At 50.0% G+C, this 23,445-nt stretch overlaps 7 protein-coding genes across 7 annotated transcripts; 3 read left to right on the plus strand and 4 right to left on the minus strand. All coding sequences in view use genetic code 12, as the record gives it.

Moving 5' to 3' along the window:
* Positions 1 to 1,164: 1,164 nt before the first annotated feature.
* Positions 1,165 to 2,556, minus strand: DIURU_000436 (uncharacterized protein; the record flags this gene model as incomplete). Its single annotated transcript, XM_034157224.1, has 1 exon — positions 1,165 to 2,556. The coding sequence occupies one exon, from the start codon at positions 2,554 to 2,556 to the stop codon at positions 1,165 to 1,167; it is 1,392 nt and encodes a 463-aa protein (XP_034014755.1).
* Positions 2,557 to 3,092: 536 nt separating this feature from the next.
* Positions 3,093 to 4,049, minus strand: DIURU_000437 (uncharacterized protein; the record flags this gene model as incomplete). Its single annotated transcript, XM_034157235.1, has 1 exon — positions 3,093 to 4,049. The coding sequence occupies one exon, from the start codon at positions 4,047 to 4,049 to the stop codon at positions 3,093 to 3,095; it is 957 nt and encodes a 318-aa protein (XP_034014756.1).
* A 7,480-nt stretch (positions 4,050 to 11,529) lies between these two features.
* On the minus strand, positions 11,530 to 15,762 carry DIURU_000438 (uncharacterized protein; the record flags this gene model as incomplete). Its single annotated transcript, XM_034157246.1, has 1 exon — positions 11,530 to 15,762. One exon carries the CDS (start codon positions 15,760 to 15,762, stop codon positions 11,530 to 11,532), a length of 4,233 nt encoding a protein of 1,410 aa, XP_034014757.1.
* Positions 15,763 to 17,279: 1,517 nt separating this feature from the next.
* DIURU_000439 (dipeptidyl-peptidase III) lies at positions 17,280 to 19,313 on the minus strand (the record flags this gene model as incomplete). The annotated part of the gene is made up of 1 exon (XM_034157257.1): positions 17,280 to 19,313. The coding sequence occupies one exon, from the start codon at positions 19,311 to 19,313 to the stop codon at positions 17,280 to 17,282; it is 2,034 nt and encodes a 677-aa protein (XP_034014758.1).
* Positions 19,314 to 19,463: 150 nt separating this feature from the next.
* On the plus strand, positions 19,464 to 20,399 carry DIURU_000440 (uncharacterized protein; the record flags this gene model as incomplete). The annotated part of the gene is made up of 1 exon (XM_034157269.1): positions 19,464 to 20,399. One exon carries the CDS (start codon positions 19,464 to 19,466, stop codon positions 20,397 to 20,399), a length of 936 nt encoding a protein of 311 aa, XP_034014759.1.
* Positions 20,400 to 20,711: 312 nt separating this feature from the next.
* On the plus strand, positions 20,712 to 21,452 carry DIURU_000441 (uncharacterized protein; the record flags this gene model as incomplete). The annotated part of the gene is made up of 1 exon (XM_034157280.1): positions 20,712 to 21,452. One exon carries the CDS (start codon positions 20,712 to 20,714, stop codon positions 21,450 to 21,452), a length of 741 nt encoding a protein of 246 aa, XP_034014760.1.
* Positions 21,453 to 22,048: 596 nt separating this feature from the next.
* Positions 22,049 to 23,368, plus strand: PBP2 (Pbp2p; the record flags this gene model as incomplete). Its single annotated transcript, XM_034157291.1, has 1 exon — positions 22,049 to 23,368. The coding sequence occupies one exon, from the start codon at positions 22,049 to 22,051 to the stop codon at positions 23,366 to 23,368; it is 1,320 nt and encodes a 439-aa protein (XP_034014761.1).
* Positions 23,369 to 23,445: the final 77 nt, after the last annotated feature.

Genomic DNA, 23,445 nt, shown 5'->3' on the forward strand with positions numbered 1-23,445 from the left:
TAAAGCTAGGAGTCCACAACAGACTTCTGCTAGTGGCAGGTTTTGCTAATAGTCTCGATCTTATCATGATGAAACCTGGTCGAGTCTTTCCAGCGTTACAAGGCGTCCAACTTTCGCCGCCCCCTTCCGCCCCAGATACTATTGTGATGGAGACATACGACATTTTTACATAATGTCGCTTGCGACATCGTGTCGCACCACTCTTGCAAGCTCTATATTGAGTACGTAGTGAAGGGCCCAGAATTTTTGATGAGGTGGGGACCTCGTTGTATGATCGTTTGGTCCACACTTTGCACATTATTACATAATATCCTTAGGGACAATCACGAAGCCAACATCACCGATTCGAAAGACCGCGGCGAACCTAACCATCTTCAGTGCGTTAATGGCTTCCACATACTTGCCACTGATGGCGGCCAACGACTCCCCCGCCCACTGTGCAGTTAAGTTTCTCCGAACTTGTATTCTGAAGAGAAAGTCGACCTTGTGTCATCCAGTACGACACAGGGTGCGCCATGCTCAACAACATGCCACTTGATAATGTCCCTAGCTGCCGGCCTGGTTTTTGCCAAGTGCCATCGCTGGCAGCAACACTAACAGGTACATGCTGTCTATTTCCACCAATACTTCAGCTCCCGTGCACAATCACTATACCTTCATTGTCGACATTAACGAGGACGCTGCCGCCTGCCACGAGCACACCCAGGCAAATTTACTCAACTAAGTGGTCGGTTACATCATCTACGCCTACTTAAACGACTGCGAGCGGTCGCTACTGGTGGTGACTGTTTGTCACTTTAGGGGCGGGGCGGTGGGACGAGAGATGGTCACGCCCCCTGGCTCCGTCTCCACTCGAGCAACACCACCGTCAACACAATCATACCGCACAGAACTTTGCTGCTCGGCGTTTGACAGCATAAATTGCCCGTCTTAAACCTTAGACCGCCTGTTCTTGTGCGTCGGCTTTGGCGGCAACATCGCCGAGGTGGTGGCCCAATGGCCGCTCCAACTTCACCACTGGCGACGTGTTAAACAAACCTTCCCAGCCTAGGATAACATGTAAATTATATAACAACTGATGATTGCCTAATTCTTGATATTATTGTAACTTGCTCATACTAATAACTAAATTCCTCTGATAACTGATATGCTCATATGACGTCGCTAAGAATGTTTTTGGATGGCCCAATTTGTCGGAGACTTCACTTTGTACTCGATGGCTGGCAACGCTTGGGTGCCAGACAATTGTTGTTTAGAGTCAAAAGGCGCTGCTCGCACCAGCATCATGTCGACATCCTCATCAACATGGGTAGGTATGATAACATGATTACTCTGGGACCGACGGGAGGCAAAGAAGGGATTGTTGGCCATTGATGGAAGCCGGAACGTCTTGACTTCCCAGGGTTGGCCTTGGTATCCCCACAGTCCAAAATTATACGGCTTGTTGTGCGTGGGGTTCGTCAACAGACCGCCATGCGGGATGTTGGTGGCGATAGTGTAGTTTTGCTCCACTGACTGTTGGGCAGCCGTTTGGTAGCAATTCGAAATCGTTTGCTGAGTAGCCATTTCTTGGTAGGTTGCCGTAGTTCGTTGCATAACAATCCCATGGTTCATCAGAACCGCCTGCTCGGTGGTCATTTCTTGGTAAGATTGTATGGTTTCAGCAACGGCCGATCCAGTCGTAATAGTTTCCTCAACAACAGCGGCGCGGGAGATCTGATGGTTTATAGGCCGCTGCATATGCCCCTGTTGGTAGTGTTGTCTCTGATAGTTTTGCTGGTGGTAGGTGACGGGTTGCTGGTAAAATGGCACCTGCTGAAACAGTTGCTGATAGGATTGCTGATGGAGTTGCTGATAAGATTGTTGGTGGGACTGCTGATCGGGCTGTTGGCATTGATACACATGCTGATTGCTTTGTAACTGTTGATAGTTAGCTTGAGTAGGCGTCACCCATTCGTCCTTTCGCCCCTGTGAGTTTGCCACCACCGGTTGATTCGACGGCATCCATGGTTGGTTGGACTGAATAGCCACCAGCTGAGCAGTCGCCCATTGATTAGTCCGTTCGTTATTGCTGTTGAGTAGTTGTTGAAATTGTCTGTTGTGGGATTGGAATTGTCTGGCATTGAACCGTTGATTGGGCTGGATAGCGTTCGCGTGTTGACCAATAACCGAGAAGTTCTGGGTCGGAGACGGGTTGGCCAGTCTCGAAAACCCACTGGCACCAGAGGCTAAAGACTGGAGCGCTTCCTTTGAGCGCTGATCACTCTGGCGTCGGTTTCTGCCCCTGCCCGTTGGCGGGTGAGTCTGTTGGTGCTGTCTCAATTGGAAGTGGTTTGGAAAAGTTCGCCCACACCCTGAAGCATGGCACTTAAACAGCAGAGAGCCCCTTGGACGTCGCTGGTGCGCTCGAGTCCACTGGTCACTATGGTAGCGTCGGTTGTGACGACTCAACTCCCGGAACTTCACCCGCTGGCCACAGTAGCGACAGATGAGATGATCCTTAGGCGGGGGCGCCAGTGAGAATAGCGGCAGTTGAAATGGGGCAGAGTAGGCCATGGTAAGTCACCGGAAATTGCTGGTGGTCAGTAACAATGAGAATCGAGTGTAAAACAATGGTGCCCGCACACAGAGCACGCTTACCCGATGCCGGCCTCGGTTAATGGCTCAAACATTCTTGCCGCACATAAACGAAGGTCATGGTCATTCCTTCTTCCAAATGCAATACGACAAGGCCGTATGTTTGGATTCTAGCGTCGAAAGTACCGACTACAGAGCAAATGAAAACAAATTCCAGAGCACAGGTGTCCGGGTTGCCCTTTAAAATTCGTCTCCACACGCACTGGCATTGGAGGCAAGTGGTGGGGTAGCTTGCGATGCGCAAAGGTGGTGGTGCGACAGACGGATTGGCTGGTGGACCACACTGAACCAGAAGACAATGGTATCAGCATTTGAGAGTGATGAATGGGTATGATGATGATAGCATGGCACCACGACATCATGCGATGATGGTGGTTTCAAATTGCCATCACGTCTACGGGTTGAGCCGTTACTTCATGATGCATCGTATCTATACGAACCAATCCCTGGTTGATCTATTTCTTCTTCTTCGCCTTATCCTTGCCCTTGTGTCCCTTCTTCAACAAGTCGCCGTTCACGGCACAGTCCAACAAGTATACCGCGTCCCCCACCGTTTGCGGCAGATGGTCGCCGATGAATGATGCCACAAGCCGCAATACTTCGTCGCGAACAAGCTGAGGCGTCGCTCCCAACAATAGGAGCCGGAACACCACTAGCCGCACGAAGTCTTCGGCCTCGACGTCGTCGCCAAACGCGTGCCAGAGACTCTTACTCCACCGATCGACGTGCCCCAAAGTTTCCGGGTTTTCCTTTTCGAACGTGATGAAAATGGCGATGATGCGCCGCAAATTGCAGAGGGTATAAGTATTGGTGTCGAGATCAATGATATCGGCAAACACCGAGTGAAGTTCTTCGTTGATGGCGTGCTGGATGGCATAATCGGGCACGGCATTCTCCCCAGTTACCCGTATCACTTCGTCAAGGTCCTGTATCAGCAGCACCACCTGATTTAACACGACGCCACAGATGGGGATTAGCTTTAGAAGCTTGCCCAACGGGTGCTTCTTATTATCGGGGATATGCTGTGCTTCACGGACAAAATCGTTTATCTCGCCTCTAAGCTCGTCGAGCCGGGCCCGGTAGTGACCATTGATGCACCCGTCGTCGGATTTGGGGGGTTCCATCACCTCCAGAGGTTCTCGGCTCCACATCCCGTACTCCGGGTAGTTGGCCTTATATAGGCACTCGCCCACAAGCCGAAAGCGGTCGTCGTGGTCCCACAGCAATATATCGTCGATGGTGACCCGTTTCCTCAGCGGGAACACCCGGATGGGCGGCCGGGAGCTGGTGGAGTCGTTGAACAAGTGGCTGCCCCGGTTGTCGTCGCTGCGGCGCGATTTGGTGTTGCTGAGCACGATGAGGTGGTCGTCGCCGGCCTCGAAACTGTCGAACTTGGTGAGCTCAGCCGTCATTGCGTCGATGGGGTCCCTGGTGCCCACACGGTGGTTAGCGGAGCGAACCCCACTCGCCAGATTATATGAGTCGCGATGGTTGCGAGCGCGGGGAGCAGCTCCTCCCCACCAAAGAAAGAGACAAAAGGATTCATGATCCGCCAAAAATCAGCCACAAGACGGCCATAGCGGTAAATTATGAGTCTGCCGATGATTCTGTGATATCATAAAATTCATATTTCACCCTGTTATGGCCAATCCTCGCCGCTTCTGATCTGTCTCCATCGCCACCGCCATCGCGCTGTTTTTGCCACTGGACCCTGCCAAGAGCACGTCTCACCAGGGCCACCTGATAACTCCGCCACGATCGGCTTAGCGCTCGGATCAGCAATAAAATGACGATCGCGTGACAGAACCCCAGCTGCGTGTCGGCATTTATCTAATTGTCACAATGCATTTTGCACCACATCGCAGACGTCATCGTTGACAAGAGCAGGCGACCGAGGGGAAAGGACTTGGGCGACTACCAGTGAAAGTATTCGAATTTTAGCTTCGCCTCGACAGGGCCACTTCCGCAGTCCCGATGATGCCAAGACTTGGCTGCAAATATGTCTACGGCAAGGTTACTTACTAATCTGCGACGAGCATAGGACTTCTCAATTGACAGTGCGTGATCATCGAGATGCGTTTAGCGGGGGGACACGGTTTTTTTCCATAAAAAGTAGTATAAGTAGATACAGTTTACAGCTGTCAAATGCTTTAGCCATCCGACAGACGGATCACGTCAAATCATCACATACATTCGCTGCTTTCGGTCGAATTATATGACTTGCGTCAATCGTATCGTCCGGGCTCAGCGCCAAAAGTAGTGTCTTCACCCTAAATATAGCATGGAGAAGAACCTCTTATTACCCGAGAATGACGACGAATGGATGATTGCGCCCCATTAGTCGTTGTCATTGAGATACCAAGGAGGTTTACTCTAGATCTCGGGAATTCCCGAAGGTCGAATACACTCGCTTTCTAGGTCCACAACATCACTCAAATCGATTTTCGAAACCTCGATAAATCAAAAGCCAGTTTAACTTCAACACTTGTCACTATAAATTTCTATTGATTGAGGCTAGCGGTGGTTAAGCTCCGCGTGGTACGGAGTGCACACAAGCATCGATTCATTTGCGCAAGTCAAGTCTACTAAGCGATTACTACCAGTGCTCTTCAATCTCTTTCCACGGTCCCCCTATGAGTTCAAAATTGATTTGATTTGATGACCAACTGAAAGTATGGTGTTCGTTGACAAGTTGTTGCTCGTTGGGATTCCGCAGGCATCGATTTTGATTACATCCTGATGAGCCATGATTGCTTCATTTCCAGATCCTAGGCCCAATGATTAGCTCTCCCAAATCATTCTCGAGTTTGATATGGGGTACCAATGGCTTGATCGAATTGCGTAATTAAGCTAGCGCATCTCAATCCCAGCTTTTGTTGACGTCTGTTAAGCTATTGATATCGTTTCGAGAATGAAGAAGACTTGACGATTAAACTTGACTGAATCATTCCGTTCGTTATATTTGTGACTATGTCGATAGAATCCCGACGAATTTGGTTTTGGAATTCGATTATTTCCCGTGGGGAACCTAGTGATTCTTACTTTCCTAGGAAACTAATTTTGATGGGCAGCGTTGTTCCAAGATCCAAGAAAAACTGACTCTCTGACTCGAGCGATGGCGACTTCACGGTGATTAAATTTTGTTTCAGTACACCTAAATCGCCTGATTAACAAATGACACCAGATTCCGGTATTAATCGACGCTCAAGTGGGGTTTCCATATGGAGCAATGCCTGGCGATGATCACGTCACTGCTGGGATGCAAATGGACCGGAATGATAGGCGTCTTCAAACTTCGAGTTCGATAAAGCGGTGCCACCAAGTACGATTCTGACTCATATTAATATAGGAGCCTGTCAAAATAAGAGAACTAATAGCGCGTCTATATTTTGTGATGGCTTCCGACGCATTTTGGAAGATCTCCATGCTTTGTTTTGAACACTGAAATGTGGTGTTATGTTGATTTACTGCTGATTACTATACGCTTATCAGACGTGGCTAAAACTTTCTGCACTACACCAATTAGCGAAAGTAAATGGCAATTGATGACAGGCATTCACTCGTTAGAGCATTGCAAGACTGTTTTGCAATGGTTCTGTGGAAACAAACCAATTTGGCGCCCCATTGCCCGAACCTTAAGCTATTTGCCGTGGCTTATGTTTTTGAGTAGGGGTAACTGTCACAAGGTAACAAGAATGGTTTTCTCTATAGCCAACTATCCATGCTTGACGCTGGGTTCAAACCTCATCTATGCCTGTTACTTTTATCCTCATTAGTTTGAGTTATTGGGTGCTATGATCAAGCGGTACAATCTGGCTACCAATGCACTACAAACGTTGGTGGCTCGCAGTATAAGCAAAATCATCCATTAAGCTTTGCTCATTTCCGACCATTTTGCATCAAGTTGCCGGTATGATTGGTTTGATTTTTCTTCTCTTTACTTCAATTCGTTGGTTGAAGTCACTATCTGTACTACTACCCTACTATTCCATTATCTCCAATATATAACGGTATTTCCTTCCATTATCGTTCTCGATCTCAAGATCATTTCTCGTACTCATACAGCACCATCTATAGGTTTTGAATTTCGTCGGAATCCTCATTCATGGAAGTGTTGTTGAGATCAATAGGAAGTCAACTTCGTCGGTGTCACTGTCGGAATCCATCTTGAAATTCTCGCCAAAGAGAGTCTCCGGAAAGCGACGGCACTGGATGAGCCATCGGAGATCTCGTCACGGGGGAGTTCTTGCTCGACTCCAATCAATTCAAGCCCAAAAGTTATCAATATACTTTTCGTTTAGTATTCGGTTCAAAACGTACCAAAATATGGAAGTTCCCTTGAATGATTCGGGCTTGTGAAAAATGATGGTGTCTCGATTCGTTGTCTTTACCTCATTGATTGCTTTCCCCAGACCCAGTTGTTGATCACCCCGAATAGATGAAGCGACAGGCTTGTTCCCGTCTTAAACTATTCGGTATTTTGAGAAAGCCCTAGTCCAATCTGATGAACCGGTGAAGACCATTTTGAGTACACACAGGGATTTTGTAGGCCTTGGTGACGGCATGAATCTAGTATGTAGACTCTAGTCCTCGAATTTAATGGTATGTCTTATAACCTTAGTTTCTTGGCTTCAGCGTCAGCGTGGCCCACCTCCTTCGTTATGGTAGAAGCTGGAAAATGTGACGACGTATAAGCCTGAATGTGACAGCGCACGGTCCAACACAATTGCCCATGAATTCGAGTCATTCTGGTGGCGTCAATCGCTTGGCCTTTTTTGATTGGATCTTTGTCGATACTGGATCTCCTTCACTCACACAATCGTTTCGAACCAATGCCAACTAGATTGTGTTCAGTTTCACCAACTTTTGGTTGTGGTTGTTGTGGCGGTGATGAAAATGGTGGCGGTGGTGACACATCCCATGAAACAAGACTTACATCATTCCCACACACCCCGATCACATCAATTTTATTTCGTTGGGAAAATCTTTGAAGGTTTAATTGACGAGGAATCATTTAAAATGGATTAGTCCACTTTTGAGTTGTAGTTAGGTTTTGGTTTTAGATCTCTTCCACTGAAATCTCCTCATTAGTTATCTAACTTCCCCTTAAACCCGAGGTGCGTCACATACCGTCCCACCAGTTTCAGATTTTTGCCACCTCCATCACAACACAAACAACCCCAAAGACCTGCCAATTGCATTTGTTTATTGATTAATGTGCAAAGGTTTTGCAAATCGTTGTAATCGATTAGTGCCGGCGTTGAAGCAGCACGACATTTTCGCCAATTTGGCAATTGACCCTCACTCTCAAACTGAAGGACAATGATTTCCACAAACCTCATCCACTCAGAGTCCTCACTGGCTTCGCTGCTAATTGTGTTGGTTGTTGTGGTTAGCTCTGTCACTGCTAGAAGCGAAGCTAATATTTGCGCTGACCGCCACCTAACGGTGCTCAGGAAAGCTAAACACATTTGGATACACGCCGGTATTATTTTTGACGAGTCTAATATGATTTGCCCTGCTTTAGCTCCCATTACAAAGCACGTCACAACTTTGCAAGAGGTGAGGCAGAGCCATCATAACTGTATCATGACAACTTATCCATGACTCATGCTCCAATTGCGGCTTTGGTTTTGATCTGAGGGCTTTTCATATTTCCCCGCCACGGTGGAAAGCTCTGAAATACATGAGAGCTGGATAGGGATACTCAAAGGAAACCCATGTAAGCAACGGTCATTGTCCTCATTGGCAGAACGCGTACGGAGCGTTGGTTTTAAATTTGCTTACATGCTTGTGCAATCATCGCCTTGCTTTTGAAAGGCATTTCTCGCACACCAGTTCTTCAACTTGCTAGGTTGACCTTCGGGTGAACTGATGAACTTTAAGCATTCCCAATCGTTGGAGTGGATACTTCAGAACTATATGGAGATGACCGAAGTTCTCATTTGTTTTTAATCTAAACTCAGCAATGCGATTGACTGCGATTTGGTGATATAATTTGGCACGCTAAAAAGTTTCCCAAGCTTATCGACGAACACACATTATTGCAAGCTTGTAACTTAAACGATGTCACGTTTGCTAACCCTCTAGTCGAATTGTGAGTAACACCGAACACCGGTGGTGTAAGCATGACTACTATGGAACATGTGGAAGGGAAGCCTACGTCGCTTCGAGTTTCTTGTGCCGTGAACTTCGCGACGCTGGTCGTCACCATTAGATGGCCCCACAGACTGTGTACTTCCAATGTTGATTTTCACGAATATAAGCGGGAGTCACGCTTATTGTACAAAGACTTCAGAAGCACCGCTTCCATAATTCGAAGTTGTTAGTAATGGATAATGGATCTACGTGAAGACCCTGAGTGGTATACCGTACGTAAATATGTTCAAATTATAGCAAAATATTTTTATGAGATTCCAAAATTTCTACATACGCTTTGAGAATGAATTCAAACTGAAAATTAGACTGTTCAGGAGCTGTAATATTGCTGTAGTCTAGAAACCTGAACCATTCGAAGTTGAGTAAAGTCTAGAAAACGTAGGATGAAAAATAGCCGGTGAATGTTTTTACTAGCTCACACGTTCTTCCTTTCTCATTTCACGCCTTGTTGCCAGGATCATGTGTTCGTATTGAGTTTCTTTTTGAAGAAGCGTCCACGAGCCGAGGTCGGATCGGTTTTGTGTTATCAAACGCTGTCTAAAACATCAAGAATAATCAACTTTGTGTATTTGCTGAATGCAGTAGATGGGAACTTATAGGCATGTCGTTGTAGGTTATGTGCGGTTAATGGAATTTTAAAATAGACAAACCGATTGCCACTTTACAAGGTATAACCAGGCAAACAACACTTGAGCTTGAGCTTTTTTTGAAGAGACCCCTAGGTGAGCATGAATGCCCGTTGGTGTGATAGCGATGGGCTGAACCTACCTCTTTCCATACAGAGTTGAAAAGGTAACCCTAAGTTGATATTCAAGACTGACTGAGTCAAACAATAATTGTGAGTTTAAGCATGAGAGAGTTAAGCATAAAGTCACAAAAAGCGTTTGGAAAATGCTAAGCGTCTCGAAAATGCTAAGCGTCTCAAAAATGCTAAGCGTCGGTGGTATTTCTTATTCATTGTCCAGTGACCAAGAAGTTCCAAGCCAATCTCACCCCTTGAAAAGCTTTGCAGGGTGAAATGCGAACCAAACGACTGGAATTTACAATAAGCTACTGGCTGCCTTGAATGGTTGTCAACTCTACGTTAATTCCCCAGCTCTACTTCTCTTTTCCATTCCACAACCATTGGCTTCTCGTCGTCTAGCCGCACTAAATTGATGACCTCAAATTGCGAGCGTTTCCCCCATTGTTCAAACTAATTTTTTTTTTTTTTTTTCCCCGGTAACATAAAAGGTGGCTGGCTCTCCCTTTTTTTTCTTCCCTTCAACAACTATTCATCAACTATATCTATTGCCAGAAGGAGTGGTACCAGTCTAGCGGGACGCCGGTATGATTTGGACTTCACCTAATGGCGGGCACTATTGTCCACCTCGAGTCAGTTGCATGTCTTCCTGAGACTAGATCCCCCACGAGCGGTAGGGAGATTCACAAAGCAGAGCTTGAGGCGCGGTGCTTCTCGTCATCCCGCGGTCTCCTGAGGCCACCACTGGACCGGTTGTTGAATACCATGTGGATTTGGCCAACGACGGACACACTCAGGCGAAGTGGAGTGGTCTGCTACGTCAGCTCACGCTATAAGCAGGGTCACAGGACTATCGACGGCTAAGACACCTGCTCGGGTTCTCTTCAATGTGTATGATAACTTCCCCAGAGCCGCTTCCAACCTGTGAGGGTAATCGATGATGAAAGCTTACACGTATGATTCAACAATTGAGTACAGATGGCCGCTCTACTAGCGGTTTACAAAAAGCTTTGAGATTAGCCTTAATGTCACTAGCGAAAGATGGTGTTCAAATCATTGGTCGTGGTTCACTTCACGTGAGGTAGCCGTGGCTGATGAGGAGATCCCTTGCAGAGTTGGTTGCTGACATCAACATAACCTTTCATGGTAGTATGGTGTCCTGGGATACCCGAAGCGCTAAGATAGTTGCGGGCAATTGCTCTCTGGTGAAGCTATTTTCCTTTCAGGGCTGGCGACCTTGGGGAATTAGTAGTAGTCAGAGAGCGTTGCCGGAGAGGGGGGTGCCGGCTGCCAGTCACAAACATATTTGGGTGGTTCCAAATATGGTTGGAGGCTGGAAGTGGGTGGGATTCAGGTCTGGTCCGGGGCACCCAATAATAGTCCATGGGGACGATTCGGTTCGGGCGAATCATCTCTTGATGTATAACTCAAGGAAAATTTATACATCAAGTGATGTAACTCCTTGGTTCTAAAGCAAAATATGAATGTAAACTTCTCGTACTGTCGTACTTATAAATAAGGAATCAGTTGTCTGCTCACAATGTTGCACGATTCCGCCATACATCATCATAAAATACTCTTCGAAATAATCGTTGAGTTACAAACTTTTGAATCTGAAACTGATACCATGTTGACAATCGTAAGTCATCATGGGGCTTCATTACAAAAACTTTTGAGACCTACCCCTGATGCTAATACAAAGAGGATTCGAAATTTCGTTAAAAAGTACGGACAGCGCTTGAAGAAAGCCTAAAACGGTTGAGGGAACTATATCATAAGGCATCTTTTGAATTTTAAGTTGAAAATTGCTTGAGCACAAGTACAATTTGGAAGGCGCTTTGCCATGCCATTAAGGACTGAATGGAATGATTCAGGCAAGACAAGGGGAAGGGATTGACCGTCAATGTAATTGCGTATGTAACATGATTATAAGTATTTGATGTAATATGACTATATAATTAAAGCTGGGTGAAACAGTTTAGGTGTAAAGATTAAGCGAGGGTGATGCCACGGTAGTCAAGGTTGTCCAACACGTTATCGCTCTCATCGTAAATGGTGGCATCGCTCAGCCCGCTCAGCAGCCGGTCGACGGCGTACTTGACGTCGGAGTCATACCCAGCGACGTACTTCAGATAGCGGGCTTCCTGGCGCCGTACCACATAGGCACTGAACCGCTTCAGCTCCTCCGGTGATTGGTGAGCGGAAGAGTAGCTCTGGTAGCGCACGGGAGTCTCGCCAAGCTCCTCCTCCTCTTCCACTGACACAAGACGACGGGACGCACGAGCCCGGGACATCTTGGTTTCGTACTCAAGTTGCGTGATCAGAAGCAAGTGGCGCGAGCTGAACAGCCGGTCGAGCTGAGCGCCGAGCTCACGAGCGTACATCAGCGGCGTTACCAGCTGGACGGAATCGCTGCGTGGGATCGCAGCCTTAGTCGCCAGCAGCATACGAATGGAGCGAAGTTCTTCGGGGGTGAACATCTCGGAGACGTCACGATCGAAACGGGTGACAAAATCTTCAACGAGATGTTCAGCTTGGTGGTCAGAGAGCTCCAACGAGGTGTCGTTGATGGTTTTCGACGGTTCTGTGCCAGGCTCGTAGTGAGGCGTATCGTCATCGCTGTCGTTATCTTCTTCTTCTTGAGCGGTGGTATCATCATCACCTTCATTTTCATCGTCGTTGTGATCTTCGAAGGTGGCACGTGTGTTCTCTTCAATCAGAGCTTCTGTCAAGTCAGCATTGGCCACGAACAACAGCAGATTGTCGCGTGTGATCAGGATCCAGTTCAGCCCACCATCACTATACATGTTGGCATTAAACAGGTCCGATGTCGGGAGGGTAGATTCCGGCATGATTTCCGAAATTGCCAGCCCGTCGCTATTATGCCACGGTAAGTCCACTTTGAAGATCAGCTTCCGCTGAAGAGTAGGCTCAACTGAACCCATCAGCGTCAGCGACGGAATCATGGACACAGGAACAGGCGGGGGCGCAAGGCTTGCCGGAGCAGTGGCTGCAGATAATTGTGGCTGTGGCGGTTTCGAAAGCCCCATGGGGGTGCCAATGATGGGAATCACCGCACCTGTTGCCGATACCGGAGCCGAAGCCATAGCCGGAGTCGAAGCATCATTAGGGGCAAGAGCCATGAAGGAAGGCCCAGGCGTCGAGGTAGCAATTATATTCGCATCACCCGAAGTATCAGCCTTAGTAAGCACCAGGCCCATACGAACCACATTCGGTTCTCGAGTGGAGTCCTTAGTACTCAGTTGTCTCAGCGTCGGTGCCGTCAGTCGTCTTGCCAGTGGCGTTGCCGAGAGCATCAGCCCCAGCAGAGCGTCGGTGAACTCGTCGTCTTCAAGGCGGGGGCGACGAGTCTCAGCCGAGGCCATGGGTTCGGCGCTGGCGTGAACGGTGGTGGTTGCAGCGATGGGAACAGCGGCAGTGACATTTCTCACCCGAGTGGTACGACTGCGCGACGGCAACCTCGCCACCAACGGTGTCGTCGGCTTGCTGGTAACAAGGTCGGGCTGAGCCAGGTACAAGTGCTTGTATTCATGGCGTTGGCCGCGAGGGATAAACGTTGAGTCCAAGTTCTTTTGCGCCAGTTCCAGACGAGTGAAACCCTCGGCAAGTTGGTCGGGAACCAGCTTACGCTTGATCAGCATCAGCAGGAAGAGCAGGCCGATGAACAGGCGCCGCTTGCTGCCCATCAGCGCCAGCAGCGACAGAACTGCCGACATCGACTGGGGACGAGGCTTAGCGGGCTCCACAGTAGTCGTCAGCAGCAGCATCGCCTTCGGAGTGGCCGCCATCAGTTGACGATTACGGGCCTTGGGCGTTTCGGCCATCTCAGTACTCAAAAACTGTTGCAGGGGGTATACCGTGGGGCTGAACAGTTGCGAGGCGATGTCGCGATTATCGTGGCACCATTGTGTGAGCTGGTGGCTGCTGAGATTGATCAAGGCTCGACTGGCTCCGTTAGCGGTGTCGAAGGCCAGTTTGTGGGTGTCGTTGACCATCTTACGCACGAATTTGGGTAAGTCATGACTGGATATAAGCCGTTGGTCCACCACTACGTTCCCCAGTCGCAGTTGGGCCAGCACCACGAGACAGTCACGATCATCCTCACAGATGTGCGCCGTCATCACTAGCCGAAGGTGATGGTTAGCTTCGAAGGCAGCGGCAATCTCCAGCGGGTCAAGCACCTCAAGATAAAGTGCGAATGGCAGCTTCAGCAGCTCCTCGCCGTAAATGTCGGCAGTCTGACTAGCGAAATAGGCACGAGCACCGCTAGTATCGCTCAGCAAACTGCGGCTTAACCGCAACGGGTGGGCTTTATCCACCACCATCAGCTTCGCCACCACCTCAATGATGGTATCGGGCAGCGCTGGCCGTTTACCTCCCGATACTGGGAGCACGGCGTACACTTCACCGAAGATGGGCTTTGCGCCGGGGTGGACTCGGAACCCGGACTCGGTAGTACTCAAAAAGCGAATGAGCGTTGCCCCTGATTGGTCATCAAACAGCAGCACCATACAATCGGCGGCACGGCCCCAACACCTGACGGTCATAGCGGGGATTACCCCCAGTGTCGGCAACGGCTTCTCGTTCACCAATGAGTGCATCAACGTGTCCAGCACGTACACCGGCAGCTCTCCCGTGGCGTATAACGGATCGCTAACAGTGAGCCACATCAAGCAGTCGGAGAACACCACAAGTACGTCGATGGCTCCGTCGGAGACCCGGCGTAACTCAAAGATCCCCACCACTTTGCGATGGAGCCAGCCGTGGTCAAGTGCCAGCGGCCAGTTGGAGGCGAGATCGGCGAGCATTTGGCCAGAAGGGGTGAACACGCGTGACGACGGCGCCAGCGCCGGCGCCGGGCCGTCGTCGCCAAAGGCGTCGATAATATCGACACAGGCGCGGTGGTAGCCGACACACTGGCGGCGTAGGCGCTCGTCGTCGCCACAGGCATCGAGCACCATGGGGACAAGGCGGTCAAGCAACATCTTGAGCTTAGGGAGCTCCCCGACGGCACCCAGGATCACCAGGTCGATTTCCGCTACGGAAAACCCACCACGATTGATATCAGGGTTAGTAAAGATTTCTGGGTGGTGGTGGCGGTAAAAGTGGTCGAATCGGCGGTGGAAGTGTTTGAGGTTGGCCTGGTGACGGATGAACGGCTTGTAGAAGTAGGGGATAATCAACGCCATAGCTTTGAGCACTTCGGCAGCTCCATGGGGTTCAGCCTTAACGAGAGCATCGTGGAGGATACAATTGACCCGGGTGATTTCGTCGACGGTGGGAGGGAAAATGCGGTTGATGCGCGCGACTTTCGCCTCCAGGTCGTTGTTTACGAAGAATAGTCGAAGCGGGACAATGAAGTCCTGGAGCAAGTTGACGAGGTTCATGGTGTAGTTGGTTTGCACCTGGAGAAGCTCGTGGAGGGTGTGGTTGAGCTCGTCCGTCACTAGGAGGGAGTCAGTAGCGGTAGTGGGAGGGGTGTATGTAACGGTAATCGTCTGTGGGGAGTATTCGAGTAACGGGTCAAACAAGTCGACGGCGGAGCCCAAGTGCTCGAGAAGGGCGTCCAGCGTTGGTGGGTACACGGTGTCGACCACGTAGGCCGGCACCCTGTGGGATACTGCCAACCCTAACCGCAAAAGCAGCTGACCCACCACTTGCGGCAGTCTCAGGGAAGAGCCAGTGCGCAACTTCTGCATCGACAGCGCCACCTCGCCGGCATTGGTCTCGTCGAACGCCATGTTCACCGTTAAACCGGTACAATTATTGGCCAAAAGCGAGAAGTTTTTGAGCAACGTCACCGCTAATGCTTGCCGGAGTTTCAGGTGGCGGTACTCAGGGATCAAATTGTCGCTGGCCACAGCAAAACGGGACCGTTTATCAAGCATGAGGTCGTTGTAGCAAGTAACGCCATACTTCAGCACCAGCCGGGTACAGAGATGGCCCAGGGCGACGTTTTTGAACACCATGATCACCACGGGCCCAAACACCGAGGGATCAACGCCGATAAAATAGTGGGCGTGCTCGATCACTTGCGGCCAGCGCCCAGAGTCGTTATGGGGTACTCTGGCGCCGAGACCGCCTCTCATTGGTCCCAAAAGGTCGCTCTTCTTCGTGGTGGGAGCTGATGACAGCTCCGAAGCTGGTGGCGCCTGGGACGCCCGCTCGACATCGCCACTGGCGTAGCGGTGGTATATCAGCATTCGCCAGGGACGTAAGGGAGATTAGACGGGGAGGAAAATCGACAGTATCAGAAGGTGGGGGTTGAAATGGTTGTCGGTAGGGGAGCAAATGCCAGGGAGATTCTGGCGGGTTTTAACGTCTGGGGGGGTTGCCAGGGCTGATCCACGAGTGTTTGTATATGTTTTTCCTCGATTCGGGTGAAGGGCACATGCACATCGCGAACCACTGGGGGCTTGGGTGCAGGAGCGAAACAATCAGTGACACCGCGACTAGCTGTTGCTTCTGACCCGCGGGTAGCTGCCGGTAACTATTGCCGGCAGTGACGGAAGCAGCAGCACGCTAGGTATACATAGGGGAGTTTACTGGGTAATAGAAGCAGGTGAAGGACCAGTAGATGGTAAAGAGAAGGCTAGTAGCATCTCGATGGACAGGGAATGATGGCGGGCGATAGAGCAGGTCTAGAGTGTCGGGACATGCCCGCCTCGTGTTGAATGCTCTCCTGATACCATCAGTGTCGGAAACGTGAGGGCGAGAGTTGTGGGGCCACAGCCTGCGAACAAACAGTCACGCATACGTACGCTACGAAAAGTTAATGACGTAGACAATAAGGCAACTATAACGATCGGTACGATGTTGCTGGTCTAGGGGGTGGGTCGTATCATAATAGTTATGGTGGTGATACTCGCTTCCTGTCTAAGAATTCTAGAAACTATGGTTTTATGAGGCGGTGGTGATGAGGCGGGCTTAGAATGAGACAAGCGAAGTGGGAGCGGCTGTACGCCAGATGTTCCGGATGACAATTGGGAAACTGGGGTCGATGATGGCTGATTCACTACCATTGACATCACGGATATCGATTTGACCATCCTTTTTCAGTAGGTTTGGTTGTATACTACTCATGGTGCATTTTTCGGGGTTAGCGTCTGGTGCGTTTCGCACACGTCCCGGTACCCTAAATTTCACTCGCACCCCGCATGGCTTCCGCATTCCTTAACACCAACTGGTAACCGTCCCCACCGCTACCAAACAACCACACAACTACCGCGCACGCGACCCTTCGAGCAGTGCCCGACGATAGTTCTAAAATATGTCAGCAATTACCCCTAGCATGCTATCATCTAATATTCCCATCATCACTTGAAACACAACTACGTGTTCTCTCTACTCACACCCCCATCAAGTATCGTTTCTAGCTTCCTTCTCTGTTGGCCTTTTCGCGGTTGAGGCATTGGCGTGCGGAAGAACATCGCCTACGTACGAGAGACACGCGAAAAGTTCGAGGGGGTGCGCACATTCCCCAACCAGAATGTGATCGATGGAAAATTTTTGCATGACGTGGAAACGGGGGAACGTGGAGAGAAACGGGGTATACCGAGGATCGTAGGGCGGCGACGCGGCGACGCGGCTATTTCGCCGATGCATTAGTGTCACGGTGAAGACGTCAGCGAAGACGCTAGCAATTAAGCTTAACTATTAACCTACTAGTATTGACATGGCACATGATATTTCTGATTACGCAAATGATTAAATACTCCGCTTAGACGTGACGTTCGGCAAACGACTGGATCATCCCCACCTCGCTCTCGTCGTACTCGCGCACGGTGACCTTGTCACCCTCAGCCACGGTGTTGGCCTGGATGAGTTGCTTGCGAGGACGCTTCTTGGCGATGACGACGTCGCGGTACTTGGCGTAGTCGCCGACGTTGGTCTTGTCGGCGTAGTAGGCAATCCCTTCGGTGTTGCCGGTGCACTTGTACACGTGGAGATCTTGCAAGAGCTCGCCAAGGGCGTCGACGGCAGGTTGGCCAAGCTTGTCGCGGTGGACGGTGATCACAAGATCGTCAAAGTCGGCGGCTTGCGAGTCAAGCAGCACCACACCGGCCTGGTGCAATTGTTTCAAAATGGCAAAACGGGCCTGGGAGTGCGGTTGCCCCCACTTCTTCAGCAGCGGGTCCCAGAGCTCCAACGCAGCGATACCAGCGCGAGCCATAAGCACGGTGGCAATGAAAGTGACGTCGTCAAAGTCGGCTTCGGCAATACCGAAGATAGGCAACACTTCCCGCGGCAGCTTGAGGATCAAGTAGAGGGCAACAAGTTCAGCGCGGCACTCTTCGTAACTGCCGGCAGTCAGACCGAACACCGACCCCCAGGTGTCGCTGGGACCGTACCACGTCTTGTAGGGAACCGAGTCACGGTCGAAATTGTACTTGCCAGGGCTAGTTTCCTGTAAAAGCTTACCGGTACCGTGGCCCAACAACTCGTGGAGACCGACTTGCACTTCAAAGGCGTCGTCACGCCACTTGCGGAAGAGTTCCTGGTCTTCAGGAGTCAAGAAAGTAATCACTTCTTCCTTCTTGGGGTTCTTGGGGTTGGCACTAAGCACATTACCAAGCGACACGTTCTTGAAGCCAATGGTGAGTCTGACGTCATCGTAGTTGGGGATGTTGATACCCGCAGGGATACCCGAACCAGCAAACGTCAACACTTCCAATGAAGTAAAGTCAGGAGGAGTGAACTTGTCCTTCTCCAACGCCAGATCCCAGGGCAATTGAGGGATGAACTTACCCGCCAGAGCCACAAGCTCAGCAAACTTAGCGGTACGGTCTTGGTTGACCATCGCCACTAAACCCTCCCATTCACCTCTCACCCCCAGCGGGTCACGGTAGGTTTCAATAAAACCAATGTTAGATTCGACGAGAGGACCGAGATCCTTCACCCACTGGATCTGCGAGTCCTTGTGGGCGTTCATCGACCCGGTGTTGAACGATTCGATGTAGTCACCGATCATCTTGCGCTGGGTGTCGTTGGCCACGTACTTTTGCGCCTGCTTAAGTTCATCGACAATGTGAGCAAACTCAGTGGCGTGGTCACCAAACTTGAAGGTGATGGTAGCTCCCTTGTAGGAGATTGAGTCAGGGTAGTAGTCAGGGGTGGTGGCAGGGTCAGCCAGCGCCACGTGGACGACAAACTGGTTGTCGCCGACTTTTTCGACGCGAGTGTTTTCCGGCATGATCCCCTTATCGGCCAAGGCAGAGTTCACCGTCTCAATCTCTTGCTTCGTAGGTACTTGGTCGCCGGGGTAGTACAGCGACACATGACCTTGGTCTCTCCAGCCAAGCAAGCCAGGTTCGGTGGAAAACAACGATTCCTTGACCAATTGGTAAAGACGAGATACTTCGTCGTCACCCACCTTAGCAATGAGCTCGTCAAACTGTTCGGGAGTCAAATTGGGGATAAACTTCTTGTCACCAAACGACTTGAAGTTACCCAAGTTACCCAAGAATTGCAGCGCGTACTCCAAGTAGGCGGTAGCATTGGGGCCCAATTGAGTCACATAACCTTCGTTATCCTTAGGCTGACCCAATTTGTCGTGTACTCTGAGAATCAAGTCGTAGATCGCCTCCAGCTCCGGCAGCACCGACCGCAACACCGCCCGCGTGCCCCAGTGGGACGCTCTCAGCAAGTGGTGGGCGTAGAGCTGTTCCTTCGACGAGGGCAACTGGTCGAAGTGCTTCTTGGCGCTCAAAAGAACGATGGGCGCTTCGCTGTCGGCGAGAAAGGTGGAAGCCATGGTGGCGAACGGCACCAAAAAAACTGTGGGGTCAAATAACGGTGGCCGCCAGCGAGCGGAGTGCACATAGTGACTGATCGCGTGGGTTGAGACTTTAGTGAGCCGCACGAGTGTAAATCTCATCTGACTGACAGGTTTCTACCATAGTTCATGACTGCTGCCACGTCGACGCTGGCCAGTGAAGCCGAAGCAACCCCAATCGAGACTCCGGTGGATTCTACTCAGCCGCAGTCGGAGTTGGCCGACGATAGCGAGTCTGACGATGAAGACTTTGACCCCAACGCCGATACTAAAGCCGCCGCTGATGACGACGACGACTCCGACGATGGCGAAGCGGTGCCTGACTATTCCCATTTAGCGTCAGATGTGTCCCTTATTAAGACTCGCCGTCAACGGTACCAGGAAACGCTGAAACGAGAGTACCTGGGTCTCGTCACAGCCCCCACGTCTTCCGTCGATGTCGATGCCATCTTCGCTGAACTTTCGCTGGGTAAAGCTCCTAGCCGCACCGAATGGTTGGAAATTCTGAAACTGGCTCCAGAAACGACTAAGGAACCTACTCCTAAGCCACAACCATTGACTCAAGACGAAAAGGATCTTCAGCCGCAAACGATCACCATTAAGCTGACCTACGCCTTTGCCGGTAAAATCGTCACTGAAACCAAAACTGTCGATGCTAATCTGGCCGAAGCTAAAGCTTACCTCAACTCCACAGCTCGTATGGCTACTTATGACGAAGATAAGCCCTACCGCCTGTTTGTGCCCGTGATGCGGACGGTCCCTGGAGAACTGGAACCGCGAGAGCTTCGCATCAAGCTTAAACGACCGCTGCTTATCGATAAATTCCTCTCGGGATCGGGGAAGAAGATCAAGTTGTCGACGCTTGAGAAATCGCGGTTGGATTGGGCACTGTTTGTCGATAAGCGGAACATCCAGGACGAATTGAAGATTGGTAATCGTGACGGTTACTTAGAGAAGCAAGACTTCTTGGGCCGTTTGGATGCTAAGCGTGATGAGAACTACCAGAAGGCTAAGGATGAAGACCGCCGCAAACGGTTTTTACTCCAGCAGCAACAGCAGAGTTGAACGAAAGAATTCAAATTCACAACTTCAACTATTGCTTGAATGATGGTTTGCTCTGATGTTTTGCGACTGTGTGAAAACTAAAGTCGTCGTTATGAAAACCTGGCGAGTCAACTTGTTGATCGTTCATCGAGTATTTTGTCAAATGGATTTTTGGTTCTAGACTCTATGAGAGCTTTATCAAACTAAACTGACCATGAAACTGACTGCATGAACGTTATAGTTTATTCCACTCCCCTCAGTGTTTCAGGACAATAAGGTTTTGACGTGACACATATAAATGTTGGTGATTTCCTTTCATTTTCACATCGATACATGCCCCACTCCAGCATACAATCTTATGTGATCCCTGCTTCCGCTGTTGAACTGGTTTACTATGAGTCCATTACGCTAACGCATCGGTTTCAAGTCCTTTTACATAAACTTGATAACGAAAAAGACCAGCGGGCCTTGACTAACTATATTAAATGCGTTGGCAAAGTACACTTCAAGTACTTACAGAATGCAAAGATCTCGCCAACCTCGACATTTCGGTTGATCGATTACATCAAACAGTGTGAGGCGAAACAAGGCTTTCCGGAACCCTCTGTTGAGATAATTCTGAAGTTGCAACGTGAGCTCAATGAGTTAAGCAGAAATTTCCACTGGAAACTTGCATCGATTACAAAACCCGACAGCGCCTTGATACACGACGACATTGACGAATATAACCAACAATGGTTGGCATACGAAGACAGATTTGAGGCATTGATGAACTCTCATAAAGAAGCTGTGACAAATCTTGTCTGTGGGCTTTATGGAGTTGTTAGTGACGAAACTCTTCAAGAATGTATCAAAGCATACGCTAAGCAGGAGTTACAATTGCGAAACCGGAACGACAATCTTGAGAAAGACTACTTGCAAGTAGCCTACGAAACGTTGATAGGTGCTCGCATTTCCGACGCTATCCTCAAGGAAGCGCTGTTCTATTTGAAGGAGGAAGTGAATAAGATCTGGCAAAAGGAGATGGGGCTCGCGTCGTCTAAGCCGACGCTCACCCGCAGCCTAAGCTACTAACTCATGATCTCACTTGTATAGATTATAATATGGAGTCTACGAATTGTACAAAAGAATCAACTCCTCATAAAACCACATATCTGGAATTACTCTTGACATTCGGCATAATCGATCTTTTCGGTGGATAAGGTCGAAGTAAGCGTCGTCGACGTCGATATCATGATTTGCCAGCGTCTCGTAGTGTAACGTTGTATCGGCTTGATTTGGTAGTCACTCTACAGTCATCAACCAAAGATCAGGGCGCATGGCACCAAATATCACTTTACTAGCAAATCTTTGTTCCTCAAAAAATCTTACGGCCGTACGATGGTGGTAGTCGATATTCACCACTTACCTATCAAATTTACAAATTCGTCGATAATTGTAAGACTTTCCCGTAAAGACCTAGATTGAACCAGTAAATAGCTACTACTACCCAATACATAAAATTGATTGCATTACGATTTCCTAAGTATAGCTTGTAGGCCTCAATTTCCCTCGATCTCCCGCACTGTGATTTCCCCTCGATGTCTCAGCCATCGCCTGCAGGAGCGCGGTCTCCGAGGGAAAACTTGTGATTCGACACCATGAACGTCCCACCAACCCCCACCGTCCCCATGTCCGACGCCACCACGTTGAAGCGCAAGGAGCGGGAAGAAGAAGAGGTCGTCGCCCAGACGCTGTACGGCTCGTCGACAAAGCGCATCGCCCTCGACCTGGAGCAGCTCAACCAGCAGCTGGAGCGGGAAGACCTCGAGCGAACCGCCCCCGCCATCGGCGACAACGACCACGAAATGGAGTACGACAACTATGCCGACGAGCTGAGACCGGTGGCCCATAAAGATTCTGACCCCACTTACGTCCTGTTCCGCATGTACTGCCAGGTTAAAGAGGCGCTGACCATTGTCGGCAAACGCGGCGATACCATCAACCATATCCGTGAAAAAGCAAACGTCCGCATCAACGTGCTGGAGAACTTGAAGAACGTGCCTGAGCGGATCGTCACCGTTCGTGGTCCTGCGGAAAACGTCGCTCGAGCGTTTGGCTTGATTACTAGGGTGTTACTTGATGAACCTGAAGATGAACCTTATTCGGTGATGCTGAAACAGTACCAGCTTAAATTGCTCATCCCGCACCCATTAGTGGGCTACGTCATCGGTAAACTGGGGCTGAAATTCAGAGAGATCGAGGAGAAACTGGCGGCTAAGTTAAAAGCCGCTGAACAACCGTTACCGTTCTCCACCGACAGAATCCTCAGCATCACCGGGGTGGGTGACGCCATCCACATTGCCGTATACTACGTGGCCCAGGAGATCTTGGAACGCAAGGACTGCCTCAAAAAGCTGAAGGTGCTCTACTACAACCCGGTCAACTTCCACCATGCCAACCTGCAAATGACGATGATGCCGCCCAACCCCATGGCCAACGTCAACCCCATGACCATGCAACCCCGCCACGACATCTACAACAAGCCTCCAGTGGCTAACTACAACTTCGGCATGATGTTCCAGCCAGCAGTGCAACCGCCGTTTGTGCTGCCACCAGCAGCGGTACTGCCTGCACCTGCGGTGGTACCGCCTCAACAAACCTACCAAGATGAACACGGAAACACTTTAATTGGTGAAGTAATCATCAACCCGCCGGTACCGCTGGGCACCTCTGCCGATAAATTTAACCAGGACGTGTTTGTTGCCAACACCCTGATCGGGCTGGTGATCGGCAAAGGCGGCAACAACATCAAACATATCCGCGAGAACTCGCAGTGCACCTACGTGCGGATCGAGCCCGACAAGGGCCAGTCGATGATGATTGGCGGCAAGGGGCTCACCAACGTCCGTAAGCTCACGTTGACCGGGACATTACAGGCGATCAACACCGCGGTCTATTTGATTAATCAGCGGATCCAAGTGGACAAGGAACGAAACGCTCACCCATAGAAGCTTCTACTACTCCTCCCTCCGAGACTTTCTTCCCCTCGCTTCTTCCTCCATTACCCCCCCATCCCCCTACTACT

The sequence above is a fragment of the Diutina rugosa genome (genome assembly GCF_008704595.1).
Source record: "Diutina rugosa strain CBS 613 chromosome Unknown scaffold16_size293850, whole genome shotgun sequence".
Classification (NCBI taxonomy): Eukaryota; Fungi; Ascomycota; class Pichiomycetes; order Serinales; family Debaryomycetaceae; genus Diutina; species Diutina rugosa.